This window comes from Amblyomma americanum, chromosome 1 (genome assembly GCF_052857255.1).
Source record: "Amblyomma americanum isolate KBUSLIRL-KWMA chromosome 1, ASM5285725v1, whole genome shotgun sequence".
In the NCBI taxonomy this organism is placed as follows: Eukaryota; Metazoa; Arthropoda; class Arachnida; order Ixodida; family Ixodidae; genus Amblyomma; species Amblyomma americanum.
This window is the reverse complement of record NC_135497.1, coordinates 361,930,416-361,948,083: the sequence shown is the minus strand read 5'-3', so window position 1 is coordinate 361,948,083 and position 17,668 is coordinate 361,930,416. Positions and strand designations below refer to the sequence as shown.

Sequence of the window (17,668 nt, the reverse complement as noted above, 5' to 3'; positions counted from 1 at the left end):
CTCCATAAACCAAACCTATTTTATGAAAAACATGTAGGTTACGAAAATTACTCTAGTTGTAACCCTCATAACCTTCACCCCAGTAGGGAGTATGCATCATGTGCGTGCAATGGTAGCCATTTAAGGTGAGCCGAACCCAGAGTCTCCTCCTTCAATAATGTGTGCGCAGCTCTGTTCAAGGCTGTTCCCTCTCGGTAGAGTTGTCCTTCTTAGCTGCTATTGAGTTCCCCACGGACTGGGTTCTAGCTCAAGGCAAGGTGCTTGGCCAGGGCGCCCCGACAGCCACACCTGACGTCCCTTCCCGGTTGCTTGTGCACACCGGCTGAGGCCGCCTTTCATCAGCGCTCTGCACCACACCAAACTAGCTTGAATCACAGCGGTCACTGAGCTGCTCACAAATGTTGTACAGCACACAAGCAGCACGGATCACATAACTGACATTGTGGATGTCATACTCAAGGCCCTTCAGCACCATTCTAAAGCGTGCCTTGACACGTCCAAAAGCATTTTCGACACGTCTGGCACTCGGCAGCCAGTAGTTAAAAGTCTGTGAGGTGAACCCAGAGGCACCTGGAAGAGGTACAGCTTCATCAGGTGTGTCTGCAAGTGGAAAGCTTGATCACCAGGAATTGTGCCAACTCCCACACCTTCAATGAGCTATGTTTCTTGTCGGAACAGCTCATTAGCCAGAGTAGCTGGCCGTCGAGACTTCTGAAACAGTGCCGGGGCATTGTTCCTACCAGGGCTTCCAACATTCATGCATAGGAACCTGTGTGTGTGGTCGACGACAGCAAGTAGAGCGACACTGTACCACCCCTTATGATTGTATTATTCAGCAGCTTCTTGCTTTGGGGGAAGGGGCACAGCTCGATATGACAGCCATCCACTGCACCGACACCTTGAGGGAATCCAGACTGCTTTGAATTTAGACATGTGCTCGTAAAGCTCAGCTGGTGTTGGAAATGCACAAATCATGCTTCCAACTACTCCACTACCACGCCGCAAAATTCGTGAAATAATAAATTAACGCAGTGACTGCTGTGTATTTACACATGTGCTCGTGAAGCTGAGCTGGTGTTGGGAAATGCACAAATCGTGCTTCCAACTGCTCCACAACCACGCTGCAAAATTCGTGAAATATTAAATTAACTGACGCAGTGCTCACGCCAAACAAGTTGGCAGCAGTCCGCTCTTCTGCTGATGTTGCGAGGCGGTACAAGCCGATCGCCACGCTTTTCTCCAGCGGAATCGCTTTTGAGCATGTTGGTATCTTACCGGCTCATGCTTCCACAAACAGCCACCGTGTACCGGAATGTGCCGCGGTTGATCCGAAAGTTTTCTTGGAGCCTGCTGTCCGGAAGGTGCGGAAGCGTTGTCTCCTACCACTAGTCTGGGCGCGGGTACGCCGACAGATCACGGACGGACAGGTGCGCCGCCGCCAATAAAAAGAGCTTCGGACGCCCCCGGTGTCACTTCTTCGTCTCTTCAAGCATGACAATTTCAGCGCTCAGCGCCAGCATCTGTACGCGTAGGCGTTGTAGCGCTGCCTGATGCGCCACGAACGCAGCCCAAAATTGAGCGTCGCCCTCGTTCACGACAGGCCTGCTAAGGGCCAACATAGGCTTGACACACAAGACGTCCGAAGGATCTTAACTACACAAGCACAACACTCACTGTGAAAGAAAAGCCACGGAAATAAACGATAGCAGTGAGCAGTGATTCGTCGCAGCGAGCAGTCACGGGGAAAAGAGGCTGAAGTAGGCAAATTAGAACGCTCAGTCGGCTACGAAGTCGACTGTGATCATTGTTGAGAACTTGTTTTTAGATTTCGGCTAACGACAGCCACAAGCACAAAGAAAAAAGTTTTTAATCCGGCCTTAGTACAAGAAACAGCGCTTTTCCTCTTATGTGTTCTTTTCAACGTAGCCCTGTTTAATAATACGCCTGAGTGGACGACGTTTTAACTTCAATGAGGCGAGTATCACATGAGTATTAAATAAATAAATCTGTTTCGTCGCACTAACCGAGATGGCTTAACTGTGTGTAAGCGCGGCGAACTGCAGTTAACTCTAACCGCGGTTAAACGCCTCAACTGTAGTTAAGCTTAACCACGGTTAAGGCTGCCCATGTAAAGAGGGTATTAGGGTGCAGTGATGGGAGGCAGTTAAGATCAAGATCATGCGAACCAGATGTCTTTGAAAAAGTGTTGTCCACATTCTCAGTCCACGCGCTCATGTTTCCCCGCTGAGAGGTATAAGAGCACAGTGACATCACGAGTAAAAGAATAGTGACGCCATGCGTACTCAGAGCAATAAGAAAATAAATGGCAATAAAGAATAAGATATCTGGCGTTCTGCAGTGGTAACCGTGCCTCGTGGTTTTTGGGTTCTACTTTGCGTTGTTTTTTCTTGTTTTTGATATAGTGGCGTTGGAGACTCGATGTACCGTGCTCGACGCTTTTCGTCGCCACATTATTTCTGGAGAAATGAACAGTTTGCCCCATTGGACTCGTTTCTTGCCACACAAAACACGTGGTTTTTGAAGCTTTCACCAATTACGTGGCCTCGACCGTTCGCAATGGTCGGTTTTGGCCGCCGGGGTGGCTGAGTGGTTACGGCGCTCGGCTGCTGGCCCGGAAGACGCGGGTTCGATCCCGGCCGCGGCGGTCGAATTTCAATGGAGGCGAAATTCTAGAGGTCCGTGTACTGTGCAATGTCAGTGCACGTTAAATAACCCCAGGTAGTCGGAATTTCCAGAGCCCTTCACTACGGCGTCCCTCATAGCCCGAGTCGCTATGGGACGTTAAACCCCGATAATCCAAACCAAAACAAAAACAATGGTCGGTTTTATTTTGTACTGTACACAGGCCATAACGACACAGTGCACTCACGTTGCATGACAAGGAACGAAGTAAAGGCTCTAAAGAAAAGCCTGCCAGCGTGCTGTCTTTTTTCAGTAAGTGAGCAGATGAGAAGCACTGCCACTCGATGATGCAGTTCCATCGAGCGGCCGCATTGGTACCAACCACTGCCTCCACAAGCTGGTAGAACAGCGGGCTAACGGGGTCGCATTTTTTATTGTGGCACCAAGGCTTCAATTTCGGATTTCGACGTAGTCTGTCTGTACGTCTGAAATTTACTTGACCTGAAATAAAATTATCGGAAATGTTTTACGGCTGCGAGTGAGTTTCGAACCCGGGGCGGTGAGAACACATACGTTTTGCTGGTTACTGCATTGGACAACTGCAACACCGCCGCAGCCGAACATTCTGCGTCATGAAATACCAGTCTCTTGAGCTGTCTTTTGGATATCGTCGTCTTCATCAAATGCATCTGTGCGCAACAATACCGAACACCGAAACAGCACTGAAAACCGAAGTGCTTGCGCTCCTAGTTGCATTTGGCGTAACCCGCTAATTTCCCCGAAACTTGTTTTGGTGGCACTGTTTACCTGTGCCATGCGCTGTGCTTTTAACAAAGCTGGTGGAATTCCTTGGGTTGGTGGAAGGCATTAAAGAATGTAACTTATCTTCTGCAGAAACTCTGATGTCTCTTTTGGGAGATTTTTGTCCGCGTGTGGAGAGACTCTTTGCCAGGACTGACAACTTAGTGGTTTTAAGTTTTTTTTTTTTTTTTATGACAGCCTGAAGGCAAGAGTGCCTCCATGACCTTTCCGGACCGTTTTCGCAGAGGCGCCGATTTCGTCGTGCTTCGCACCGTAGGGAGCAGAAATATAGCGCATTCAAAAAGCAACCATGGACTGCGCTCCAGGATTTGAGGAAAAGTGAAAGTAGAAAAAAAAGGCAGGCAAAGACACAGCAGGAGACCCGTCCCCACTGTACTTTTCTTCCTTCCCCTTACCACCCTGCAACCAACTGCCCGTGTAGCTCTTTAAAAAGAATTTCTCCCTATCTATGCACCTGCTCACATCATACTTGGTCCTTCACGTTACCGCCTCTCCCCCTTCTTCATCCGTTTGATGCTGCGAGCAGAGCGTCTTGTTCTCGTAGCCTTTATGGGAGGAACACTGCCAAGAATTGTGCCCGAAGGGTACGGTTAAATTCAAGCAAGTTTTGGTAAAGACGATTCCCAATTCTTGCTTATTTGTTTTAAAATCAGCGACAACAGCAATGGGATACACTTTAAGCATGCGGCTCGAGGACGGTGTGTGATTCGTTCCCCATTGCCGCCGTGTACCGACATGGTTTCCAATGGGCACAAGTTTTCTCGAAGCATAGCGCTTGGTTTCCTTGAGTTGAAGTAGTAGTAGGTGTTTAATAAAAATAACAAAAACGAAGGTAAAAGATCCTATTGCGCTTGGTGCGAGTTTGCCATTGCACTATTAAATCTCCTAATCAGCAGAATAAAACATTTCTCAGCAATGGATACCCGAGATTCTTCACTCGATGCATCATCCAAATATGAAAAGGATGCAACGAAAACAACTGTATATGCTTATGCTAAGGACACGCCGGTGGCAAAAATGCATATGCTGTTCGTACGTAAAAGGTGTCAGCGAAACTTTGGCCAGTATTCACAGAACGGAAGGAATGCAAACTACACACAAGCCGGCCACCATTATCGGACGCCTCCTGTACTCCTTCAAAACCGGTCTGCAGGAGACGCCAGCGAGCCTCGGTGAGGCGCCGATATCTGTCCGTGCTAGATATCGGCGTCAGCGCACGGGCGCTCGTGTATGCGTCAGAAGAGGGGTCTGGTTTATAACAATGGAAGGATCGCCGGGCTCTCGGTGACTCTTTTCTTCATGGCTTGTAGCTCTTTCAGGTTCCCCGAACTTTTCTTCGCGGTTTAAGTTGTCCTTTCATTGCCCCCCAACCCATTCTCTCCACAGCTTCAAATTCTCTCCGTCGGCTCGAGAGGGGAAGCGAGCCAGTTACAGGAACATGGAGATGCCTGCCGCTTTTCGACGCCAGTTCCGGCGTATGCCAAGAGCGCCGACGTTGGGCGCATACGCCCAGCAAGGGCCCTTAGAGTTGGCACTTAAGGCGTGGTATGCAGTATGCTTCGAGTGTTTGGTGTCGTAGGCTGTGGAAACCAATAATGGCACATTTAAAAGTCGTCAGAGAGCGTTAATCGTTCCCTGGAAACGGCTCCCTCTCCTTACTGCCGCGGTTTGTGTGCTTAAGAAGCCCCTGCATCTCCCTCGAAGCCACACCTCGAAGAAGTAGTAGTTTGCCAATCGCTTCAGAGGCAACAACAATAAGTGACGAAAATACAAAAAGGAAGCTAAAAATGTTGCCGGCCCGGCGATCGCTATCTAATCTCTCAAGCACCGGAATTGCAACCGGCGAAATTAAAGGCAAAGAGAGAGGATAGCGAGAAGGTACATAGGAGAGCGACAGAAAAAAAAAAACGGGGGTAGGTTTGCACACCATGTGCAAAAAAAAAATGTTCGTGCCACTCGTGCGACAGTGCTTACAGGTACTGTTGCACGTATTCGCAACACAGTAAATTCACTGCATATTCAGGGCCGCGCGCACATAGCGTCCTGTCGCTAATGAATCGCGCGAGCGGCACATATTGCACAAGCGGGCTGGGTGGAGCGCCCAGCCGCCGCGCTGGAGAAAGCCAGTAGGCTTTTAAACGTCGTGTTATCCGACAATAACTTCTGTTCATTTCTCAGCAAATTTAAATTATAATCAAGAACATTTAACTAGGGTATGACTCTTCATTGCTGCTCTGGGTAGCGGCGTAGTTACTGGCTTGCCGAACAGATGGCACACTCTTCGGAATAGTTCACAGCATGCCATTCTCTGAAGTCTTCGTTAGCGCTTCATAGTTTACGTACACCGTTGACATAATTGCCGGAACTAGCATCGATTACAGCAATGGTAAACCCCTTATCACCAGCGAAGGATCGAATCATGAGAGGCACTTTACTAACCTAGAAAAAAATGTTGTGAACTACCACACTACTAATTGTAACATTGGACAAATCACCTACTGCGATAAAACGCAGCATCAGGTTAGCCTCCTATTATGTGCAGCACTTACAACATTCACTGCAACGCATCCGCGCTGCACTTGCACCACATCGACAAAATTTCGAAGAGCTGTCTGCTATTGAGGCTAATATATACATGATTGTTGAGATGTAGTCATTAATACACGATTTTAATATTTTCTATGCACAGTGCAAGAACCATATATAAGTATCGGTGAGTGAGCTCTAAGTATGAGCGTCCGGGAATTACGAATTTCCCTGCTTGAACGAAAGCACCTTGAACCTTCATTGCTTTGCATTGTTAATCCGCACGCAATTCCACTATCACCTATGCCCGTGTGGTCTTCGTACGCGCTTAATAAAAAAATGAGCCTGTCAAGCAAGTCTCCTTATAATTTCCTCTATATACCTCATAGAAGGCACGCGCTTTCTTGTAGCATTTTATGTAGCAGCCTATGGTCATAGCCTCACTCGATGGGGGCACTTTTGATAAAACTGCACATTCGTACGGAACGGCTCAACCTCCCAAAGCAACCTAGCAAAGCAGGGACACTCTAGCAGGGACGTGCGCCTTGCCAACACACCGAGAGAGGGCGCCACACGTTTCTTGCCGATGCTGTGGATGCATGATTAATAGAAAAACAGCGCATGAAAACTTTTGCTCCATTCAAATGTAAAATACTTTAAATTTCGTTAAAGTTAAGACATTACCCTACCCGATGCTCGGCGAACTTGTCGATATATTTTAAATTAGGGCTGTGGTGAGCGATACAGTGAAGTTAAGTGGGGTATTTTTCAGGACGTTGCCATAGACTCCATGCTGTCATAGATCATTGCGCATGGTAAACGCAATATGAAAGCTACATCGATGAAACTACACTAAAAGAAACTTTAAGAAACATTTAACATCTAGGCGAGAGAGCTAATCTCTAACGTATATGCGCGACGAGGTATAAATTTTTATTTCTCGTCGCCATTGAGTTACGCGCCGCCGCGCCGCCGGCTGTCGCGAGATGGAGCGACCGGTTTTTTGAGGCACATGGGCCAGAATCGTGGGCATGCTAGGTAGGTCATTATTAACCTCACCAACACTCTGAGCTTCAGGGCCTATGTCTGCTTGGTCTCTACGCTTTCCATAGGACGCAGTGCCATGCTGCCCGCCGCCCGCATAAATCAGCTAGGGCATTTTTAGCTGTTCCTGCTCCTTCCTTTCTATCTGTCTCATCCGCTCCTGAAATCTCAACTCAAGGCAACGAATAGTCGTTTGTCCGGCCTCTGAGAGAACACCTCGAAGCGTTTTAAATTCTAGGCCTAATTTAGAACTGAAGGAGTTCTTAAGACTGAAATTTTTTTCCATGCTGGTCATGTGCTTTACACCTGTACTCTAAGCATTCAGAGTAGCAGCCGTGCCAACCTCGACAAAACGAAAGACATCCCACATACCAGGCACAGATCTTCTGATGTCTGCCGCCCAGAGCCCGGATGATGCGTTCGCTCTACTAGCTTCGGTAACAGCCCAGGTGGAGTCGTCGCTTGACATCATCTCGCTGCTCCGTGTCGGATGGCCTGTGGTTGTCACCGTGATGCCTGCCCTTGGTGATGAGATGTGCCGAAGCCTGTCGTGCTGCGCCAGTAGAATTCCAAGGTCGTTCGTTTCTTTGCGGAAGGTTTTCGAACCCTTCCTCTAGTGTCGTGCGGCTTGCAAGATGGACAGGAGGCGTGCTTTTAGATGATGAGAGCAGAGCATATGTTTACAGCATACATATACAGAGAGTTAAACTGGAAGAAGCAGAACTGAATATACCAAAGAACAAACTTTGTGCTACTTTACTCATCGACACGACGGGTTAGAGCCGAAGTAGCACCACGTTACATGCTAAGCATGGAGCCCCAGCTCACACTTGACTGGACTGCATCCGTTCACTTGCGCTTTTAAGCACTTAATTAACAAAGGACTAAGGGCGGTCATTTTCAGTGGCCCGCCCTAAGCATCAATTCTCCAATCAAAAGTAATATGCGAGATGGGGACTGCCCCTTGGGTTGAGTTTAGCCTCGAACCCAGGGTCTCGCTAACAGCGCAAACCAAATCAAAAACAAATACGCCATCACTCTCTCTCAAATAAGAGTATACACACGCTCTCCCTTCGGAGTTATTCCGACTTTTCTCATGCACACCGCCACCCCCCGCTTTCCGCTCACGTTGCTCGTCAAGTTTTTGGCACTGATGGGCTCCCACCCATCATCAGTCCGCGTCGCCCGTCAGCAACAGAAGAGGGAGCGAAAGAGTCACGAAACCGCCGTGCTACCGACGGCGGGACGCGGCTAATAAGCATGAATGTGTTTGTCTGCCGCTCCGGCAAACCAGATAAGGAACGGCCCTGTTTTCCCACGATTTGGGTGAATACGGCATGTTTGCTTTGACAGGTGATCGTCATTGACCTCCTGGAAATACGCTTATGTTCACGAGGCTCTGCGGGACGCTGCGGGTGCATCTCCGACGATAGCCTACGTCGTTAGGGGGGTCGCTGCGTCAAGTGACGCTATTCATTCCCTGTATGCAGTCGGGGGCTCTCGCTTGTACTGGGCAGCCGCTTCCGCGTGTGCCGGCGTCCTGCAAAGGTAAGCAGCTGGAAAAGAGCGGCGGCCTTAAGGCGCGCTCACACTAGCGGGAAACTTCCCGCGCCGGCACAGCGTCAACGTCGACGCTGCCTCGCAGCTCCTCAGAATGACGCTCACACTGCGCGCGTTTTCTCGCTGCGGTTGTCTTGGAATGTGGAGAGAGGAGGGGCTGAGGGAGGACCCGAACGAGCAGAAAGAGAAGGGGATAGTCACCTGACACTAGAGAAGACTGGAAAGCGCACCCTGCTAGCTCCCCTCCCGTCGCCCTGGCAAAGCAGCCGCCGAGTGCCCGGCCGGCCGGCCGGCCGGGGCCGGACGCGCGCAGCCTCCGCCGACGGGGTCACTGAACTGGGACCGACGTCACGGTTCACGGTCGGCGCCCATTGGCTGTTCTGGTCACCGGCACGGGAAAAATAGGTACCGAACCCATCGCTCCGCGGGACGGGAGAGCAGGCTGTCCGCGGGAGAAAAACCGGCTTGGGCGGGAAGCGGCACGCGGGAAACGCCCGGCGTTGCGCGTTTTCCCGCTAATGTGAGCGCGCCATTACAGATGCTTCCCACGTATGCCATAAAGTTCCAGTTTTTTTGTCGTATTATGTTTCACCAAGTCGAAGGCATTGGAAATTTTCAGAAACAAGCCAAGCACAATTAATTTATTATCGAACTGCTGCAAAATATTTTCGTTTTGATGGAACCGATATTCCGTAAGCAAAAATATGTTTCATAATAAACTTGAATATTCTAGAATGAAGTATTGTTTCAAAGAGAAAAGACAAGCATTATGAAAATAGGTCTATAATGTCCTAGTTAATTTGAATCTCCTTTTTTATATAGAGCAGTTACTCTAACTATTTGCATCTCCATTGGAAAGCAGCCATCTCTAAAGAGCCATTGTACTATAGGACGATTCAGGCAGTATGTTCTGTAGCAAGATAGTTTACGCACATCACCTTCACATGTGCTACATGTCTCCGTGAGCATAACCGCAGAAAACAAAAATGAAATTCCGAAAATATGTCTTTCAGAAGAAATGTTTTTTAACGAAATACGCATTCAGGCGAATGCATTTCAGTGAAGCAGTTGAAAACGCCATGCAGTATCATTCTGCTCGGTTGGTAGAAAGTACTTCTTATCAATCTTTTTTTGGCACAAGACGCACACACAGGCCGACAAAATGGGTAAGCTCCTCGCAGCCTATCAAGATAATCGGCGCTCTTGATATGATTGGCTCGTGCTTTTTCTTCTTTGACTGAAAGGATCTTGCCGTTCACATCCCTTGCATATAGATTCCCCTTTTCTTCCGCTGCATATTTTGCAGCCCGTAGCAGTTCCCTGTCACTGCGTGTCATGTTTCTTGAATGAAAACACGAGGTTTACTAGCTGTCTATCAGTTTGCCTTTCAGCCAAGCATCTGTTGTCGCCTGCCTTGTAAAGCGAACTATTGTTCGTGGCACTCGGTATGGTTTTGAAAACATTCGGTGTGCAGCCATATCTGTCTGTTAGAGGAGGGGCGTGAACCTGGTCAGGTACAGTGTTCAATGAGGAAATCAGGTACTCTTGCACCAATAGAATCGCGTGCACTTCCGGATTTATGCGTCTACTCCTGAAATGAATGTCGCGTAGTTGCTCCTGAAATTGAGCCACGACCACCCCGCTCGCATCATCCTGTTTTAGCGATATAACCTTCTTAAACCTTCTTAGCGATATAACCGATCTTAAACAAATTTTAGAAATTGATAACGTTGAAATCGCGTACGGCAAGCTTATTGATGAAGTCTCTCGAATATATAAGAACCATTTTCCAGAAAAAAAGCTCAGGCTCGGTAAAAAATTACGGAAGCCATGGATAACCCCCGAATTGCTAAAACGAATTAATTATGGAGTAAATACGCAAAAGCGCCCGTGTGCTGTGCGATGTCAGTGCACGGTAAAGATCCCTAGGTGGTCGAAATTATTCCGGAGCCCTCCACTACGGCACCTATTTCTTCCTTTCTTCTTTCACTCCCTCTTTTATCCCTTCCCTTAAGGCGCGGTTCAGGTGTCCAACGATATATGAGACAGATACTGCGCTATTTCCTTTCCCCAAGACCAATTATTAATATTACTCTCGGAGATTCATAAATGTAACGTCGTGAACGGCCAGTTCCGCACATATGGGCTTGTAGGCAGAACCGATGCTACAGTAAATGAATATTTGGGTGGGAGGTATCGGTAATGCTATCGTATTCTACACTTACAAGTAGGCTAAATGTTATGTAAGGGCGAAAAAAAAGAACAGTGTCTATGTCGTCGAAGTGATAAGCAAAGAGGACCACTGGCCACTGAAGGGGCCCATTAACGTTATCGCGTCATACAATTACTGCTGAACTTAAGTGCCCTTTAAATTTTTCTCTGCATCTGCCTTGCATCGGGGAGCATTTGCGCACCCATGTTTTATAACTACAAAACTATAAACGCAAGCAAATCAAGAAAGTTTCATCAGTCTTTTCTTCTTACGGTTGTGCTGATGATAGCGTGCGACCTCTTTTCGCTGGCGACAGAATCGGCTCAGCGTGGCCCTCTTCTGGCACTCGGCGCTGTTCAACGCCATCTGCGCCCTGGTGCTCGTCCTGATGCCTTCGATGCCGTCTGCCCAAGTGGCGCTGGCGGTGCCCACGCGCTTCCACCGCTACTGGCTCTTCTTCCTCGACTACGGTGAGCCTGGCGGGAGAGATTCTTGCTAATCACATTTCTGCTCGCGCGTAAGATACAATTGCTGTCGCACATCTGTACCTCAGGGCTGACGGCGTGACTGACTCTGATATGTGCCCAAAGCATCCGTCCCTGTGCAGAAGGAAGGGCTGTCAGTTTAGACTGTTCGGCAGTTTCTCATGTCCAATGAAAAATGTGACATCGCTCAGTGGGTGTATCACGTTTCGCATAAAGTATAATTCTCACCGCATTTCACGCGCAGCGCTGTGTGCGTCTTCCTTTTTTTCTGTCTGTGTCTCTGTGCGCTGTTAATAACGGTAAGGGGCCGAAACTAACTGGGCCTGCAAAGAAACGATTCCGGACAATTTCCCCACTTGCCTTTCGCATGCCCCCTTCAATGGTTTTCAGATTCCTGGCCAGGCCCTCTAAAAGTAGTCGTTTTTTAAGCCTCGCCTTGGTCTCATTACTTTGTGCAGACCAAACACATTATTCATAGCACTCCTTTGGCAAGCTGGCCTTGCGGCATTATGATCAAATCTTCGCCATCGGGACTCGGTAGGCACAACAAAGACGCCTTCTACCTAACGGCATCGAGAACGCGAAGCGTCCAAACACGAAGACGCCGCTCCTGCGCAGCCTTCATTTCAAAGAGTGAGTTTACTGACATGCTGTCAGCGCTGATTTTCTCGTTTTGCTTGAGACTGTCGCGCGACGCTGGTACGGAGGCAGGAAGCCTCAGCTGGAGCGTCTGATTGTTGGGGTCGAATTAACTGCATCCGAACATGCGATAGGTTCCCGATCGACCGACGACTTGTTCCAGACGTCCAAAGCACGAGTAAGGATGGTCTGTGGTTCTGGCATCGGGGCAACAGTGCTGGCGAGAAATTATAGCATCAGATGAGAACTTAAGGAATTCGGCGGCACATACTTTTGTTGTTGGTGAAACATTCTTTTGCGCAGTGTGGGAGGAAAACGGGAAGAAAAAGACTGAAAGATGTAGAAAAACGAACGCCTCCGCCGTTAGCGAGCGAAGACACCGCATCCACGGATTGTTTGTGCGGGGCGGAAGATGACCCCGAACTTCAGCACAGATGAGGAAGGCACTCACTCTGAACAAACCAGTTGGTAGCGAGCGCTTGCCCCGTCATCTTTCTGCGGTTTCATTTCCAGATGTATGAATTCCGGCGCCGGGTGACTATTTCTACGGCGGTAGTATGATTAAGGCTCTTGCTGACAGCAGCGCCCCTATTTGTGCAGTGTCCCTGGCATCCGTGGTGGTTCCGGCGGCCCTGGTTGTCCTGTTCTTCTGTTGCCTGCTCACTCTGACCGGAAGCCCGTTGAGGAGTGTGGTGCCTTCGCGCGAGTCCCTCGCCTACCCCAAGGTGGGCTCTCTTTGACGCGCTTTCACAGTTTGTGCGAGCTTTTTGTCGGAGCAGCGTCGGAGATGACGGAATGAATACGGGCTGCATTGCGGTGAAAAGAAGTGCAGATACACACCTGAAAAGCAGGGTTCAACTGCCGGAGCAGTGCGTTCTTCCCTCCCTGCAGAGACATCTGTAACATGCGGATGTTGCAGATGTTACACATGTAAATTGCGCCAGCATGGGTACCCGAGCACATGTAGACTTGGCCCACCTACGTCTAGCCGCGCAGGGCGTTTGGCTGTGTCTGGGGAAAAAGGAGATTTTGGTGGCAGAGCCGACGCCGAGTGTTTGAACCTTTAAGGCCCTGCTTCCAGTAGTCTGCGCCTCTGGGTTCACCCAACTCACTTTCCTGTCCTCTTTCTCATCACTTTCCTGTCTCCTCCTCCCTTCTTGTTTTTTTCTTTTGGTGGCGGCTAGTGTTAACCTTGTGCAGCTAATTACTCATGTGTTATGACATAATTTATTATAATGGTGGTGTACCACTGGCGTGGGCAAGACATTCAAGTTACTGTCCCGTCCCCTCGTCGAGCTCCATGGTGGACAGCTGGCACCACGGCCAAACTTCGTCACAAAAAGATCGCACTCACAACACAGGGCGCAGTACGTCCTATATTACCACGGCAGTATTAATGCCATAGGTAGCGCAAGAAGGTTCTTGCACTGCTTCCGCCCTCACCGTTCGACCGCGATCCTACGTGGCACAGGACGTACTACGTCCGCCGCTGTTGACGAGGATGGCGCTGGTGAACTCTCAGGGTTCGGTTGCAGTACACGTAAATACCCCGGAAGCAAGAGATTGAACAGCCGTTGCCGCAGCTCTGTTAGTAGAGCACGGGTTGAGAAATTCGGTGGTCATGGGTTCGGATCCCACCAGCGGCATTTGGTTGTTTTTTCTACGGCTTTTATTATTCTGCCATTGGTAAAAACTACAAAGTAAAGAAAAATAAGATATGCCCTACGCCCCTGGTTCGGTGACTGCTGACTCCATTCCATTGTGTGCTGAATGCCTCATAAAGGCTGCATGAAGTTAGTACACTGTAAACAGATAAGTGGCAGTCTACATAAATTAATCAAGTACAAATACAAATACCTTCATTTCAACATCTAGAATGTTAGGGGTGCGCCCCCACACTCTGGACAGGCGGCAGCCACAGAACGCGGGCAGTTGAACAATAACAACAGGACCATCGTGCATTACTAAATATTCCCTTGAAAGAAATAAATGAGTGATAAGGGTATTTAATATAAAAAATGCACAATCACTGAAAACGAGAATAAATAACAATTATAAATATTAATTATTAAACTTGAGAGAGAGTTCGCAGCTGGATAAACTGCATAATCATGTCCCCAGGGCGTACAGCGCAAATTTAGAAGGTTAGTAATTATGAACTTTAGCGTTTAACGACTTTAATTCATGACAAAAGATGGGACATACGAGACGTCGTTGATAGGAGTTGAGTAATAACTTTTGTGCTGTAAACGATCTAGATCATCAAAGAAAAGGTCGTTATTTTCCGTTTTCTTTCATAACCTTTATTTGACATTAAATTATAAAGGCCATTAGCTAGTGTTATTTTCAATGATGTAGAAATGGGATGAGTAAGGAGGCATTTGCGCGATACTAAGATCATTTTTGTATTATCTGTAATCTATCTGTGCTTTACCGTGTTGTCATGTCCCCCACCAGGGGATAATATGAATGGTTTGGTAGCAATAATGCATTATAAACTGAAACTTTGACACTGAGTGGTAATAAAAACGAACTTTGCATAACATTTCTTGGCATCTGGCGAGTTTTTTAGCGAAATCATCAATACGCAAGTCCCATGACAGATTACACTGCATTATCACACCTACGTACTTTACTGAGGAAGCTATTTCAATGCACTGGGAACGAATTGTAAGTTTATTCAAAGGTTCTAGTAGCTTTTTTTGGTATAGAATGTACTGCTTTAGTTTTTGTTGCATTAATTTTCAATGAGGGCTCTGTACTCCCTGTGAGATATTTGAGTTTTATTAGCTTTTAATGTCCATTCGGTTACTGTTCTAGGCGTAAAAAATATGCTCAGGTCATCCTCATGCATGACATTTAGTGCTAGTGTCAATGTTCGCAATGTCGTTATCGTAGATGTTAAACAGTGTAGGTCCCAGAATACTATCTTGTGGGACCCCATATTAAATCATCAATCTGTTCCATCAAGTAAATAAGCTACACCTTGTAAAACCCATCTTAGGGAAGTGCAAGTCATGCATACACCAGGAACGCTTGACTTAGTGATGCTTCGTATTGGGTACACACACCTTACAACTTTATCCTGAAAAAAACAAGACTACGTGTGAGCTGTGCGGATGTGGTCACAACAAACATTTTATTTGTGCACTAAACTTGACAGACTAAAGAAAAAGCATTTCCCATAATTTTAAGAACACATCCCGTTTCACATTAGATTACTCCTTAGAGAGAAAGGTCTCATTGACATGTCTTGTGTTTTTACATTTTTAGCGGAAGCAAATCTTCTGAAAAAATTATTGGATCACAAATATTTCTCGCAATGCAGGCACATTAGCCTTAGTTCCCTATATGCCATAAAACCAACCACAAATTAAACTCCTTCCTCAATTTCCCGTAAAATCTTCCTGTATTCCTCTATTAGTTCTTCGTCGAAGTTAACTTAGATAGCATGGATAACCTGTTATTTTACCTATACGGTAGGCGCTTGCGAAGACGTCAGTGGTCTTTACTGTTATATTACCCCTCGCCCCTCGTTTCACCCTTTTTTTCGGGGCTGCATCTGCAGGAAGCAAAAGCGGAATACATCACCCTGCGTCCGTACAGGTGGGTCTACCACGATTCCAACCGAACCGCGCCTGGAGAGACTCGCGTCGGCAGGAAGCCACACTCTCTGATCTCCCACGACGATGTTCTTTATCCGCCGCCCAGGTAAGCGTGCTGCCGAACAAAGGAAGGCTATGTTACGGTAGTATATTTACGGTACAAGAATTCCTGGGTTTGGTGCTCGTATTTTCTGGAGTGAAATGCTTGGGAAAAGGGTCTTGGACAAATAGTTTTGATAATTTACCTTGTGCAACGTAACAGCTTGTCCAAGATAGTTTTTTCAAGAATTTCACCCAAGGAAATACGAGACGGGGGAATCATGTACCCATTAGAAAATTGGCGGATACAGGACGGCACTGGGGATCGAATCTAGCACCTCTCGAACGTGAGGCGTATGGTCTACCACAAGGCTCTACCAAAACAATTTTACCTCTAAACGCTAGGTCGTTGCTCTTTAGCATACGACACTTCTATAAAAGTTGTGTGGTTTTAATGTCGTTAAACCGAGTAGACGTGCGAAAGCATGCGTTCAGACTGGTTGGCTCCTGGTTTTGCTTTGCTGGGTCGTCGGCACGCCTGGCGACCACATTAGGCTCAGGTTAAGCCCTGATCGAGGTTAAGCTGATCTGATCTGTTCGCACCGCAGATTGGAACTTGAAGACGAAGATGTGCAATGCACAGTGCGAGAGTGTTGTAGTTAATACGAGGCGTGATCGGCTCCAGCGATAGCGCTGTGCTCTCTTGCAGTAGCTAACGAAGCTGATCTGTTCGCGCCGCCACGGGTCCGAAAGCAAGTCACGGTAAGATTGATATTTCTGCGCCCTTAAGGTCAAGGGCATCACTAGATTCTTGATTGGGTGCGACCCTAAGAACTAGTGCTTCCACACTGAACACGTTCCTTAGCAGTCCTGCCTTGTAATATGAAAACGCATAAAACGTGAAAAAGCGCCCTCGTTTTGCGACCACTTTACCATCTGGAGTAAAGTATGTCATAAAAAGGTGAAGGCCGCTGCCTTCAGTCAGGGGAGGCTCGTGAGCTCCGATCCGTGCGACTAACAACTTGCAACTACGGGAACAATAACCACTTTAATGCAAGCAACCAAAAAAGATATCGCGAAAAAGAGAAATCGCGAAATGGGTGAACATAAATGCTAGGCTATTCAAACAGGCAACGAAAAGACAAGCCAAACGCCACCACGTTGAGCCACCAACGCGTACTCACCGAGAAAATGAGAAAAGGACACACTTCCGCATTCGTTCCTTTGAAAAGGGACGCACACTGGAGGAACGCTTTGTGTCCCCGTCCAACGCTCACGCCCGACCCAAAAGAAGCCCCAGGAGCTGCTTGACCGTGGCTTATCAAGGCGCTCGTCGGGCCATATGTATGCTCTACGCGCTACCATCCCAGGGCTTGCCCGACATGCGCAGTAGGGTAGCCACCGGTCCAGTGGATCCGGGCGCGCCCGTCCGTAACCGAACGTCGCCAATCGCGTGTGTTCATAGCGCGCATCCTTGCATGCCGAGGACAGAGAGGTCGAGGGCCCCACAAAGGAAACATTAAATTATAGCTCCAAATAAGCATACAATTATGATTTCCTTTCCACATAAGAGCGCGCTGAAAATCGCTGCATTTGGTAGCTTTCGAATAAATGTTTATAATAGTTAAGTGGTAGTTAGTTGATTGAATAGTCTTCGATATACTTCAAAACGAAAAAATTATCTAATCTGCATTATTTGCGACACCTCTTCATGTAGTAATGGAATTTCAAGTAATGTAAAGTGTTCAATTTCATCGGCGCTGTAGTGTTAGCGCTTCGAAACTTCAAAATATCCTCCATTTTGCGATAACTTTGAACGAAACCTAAATAAACTCCACTTCTATCATCAGGCAGGATTTTACTTTCATACAGATGAGTTCATTCACATCGATGAGGCTGTTGTATTTTGCAAGCTTTTCTTTCCGCGAAGAGCTGCGTCAGTCACGAATTAACAGTTTTAGCCTCGCGTATACCGTCTACGGCCGCTGCTTACCACTACCACCGCCAGCAGTCGCCGCACATGCGCAGATGAACATGAGGAGCTCCAGGTAGAACACCGCAGGCGGCCTGCACGTGGCCCGTCGGCGCCGTTT

The 17,668-nt window shown here is 47.8% G+C and overlaps 1 protein-coding gene across 1 annotated transcript in view; it reads left to right on the top strand.

Moving 5' to 3' along the window:
* Nucleotides 1–17,668, top strand: part of LOC144100897 (uncharacterized) — a 73,059-nt gene that overhangs the window by 47,631 nt on the left and 7,760 nt on the right. Inside the window, exons 3-5 of the mRNA XM_077633813.1 lie at nucleotides 11,124–11,277; nucleotides 12,532–12,656; nucleotides 15,500–15,642. Of these exons, the coding sequence (XP_077489939.1) occupies nucleotides 11,124–11,277; nucleotides 12,532–12,656; nucleotides 15,500–15,642 (422 nt within the window). The remainder of the gene's footprint in view (nucleotides 1–11,123; nucleotides 11,278–12,531; nucleotides 12,657–15,499; nucleotides 15,643–17,668) is intronic.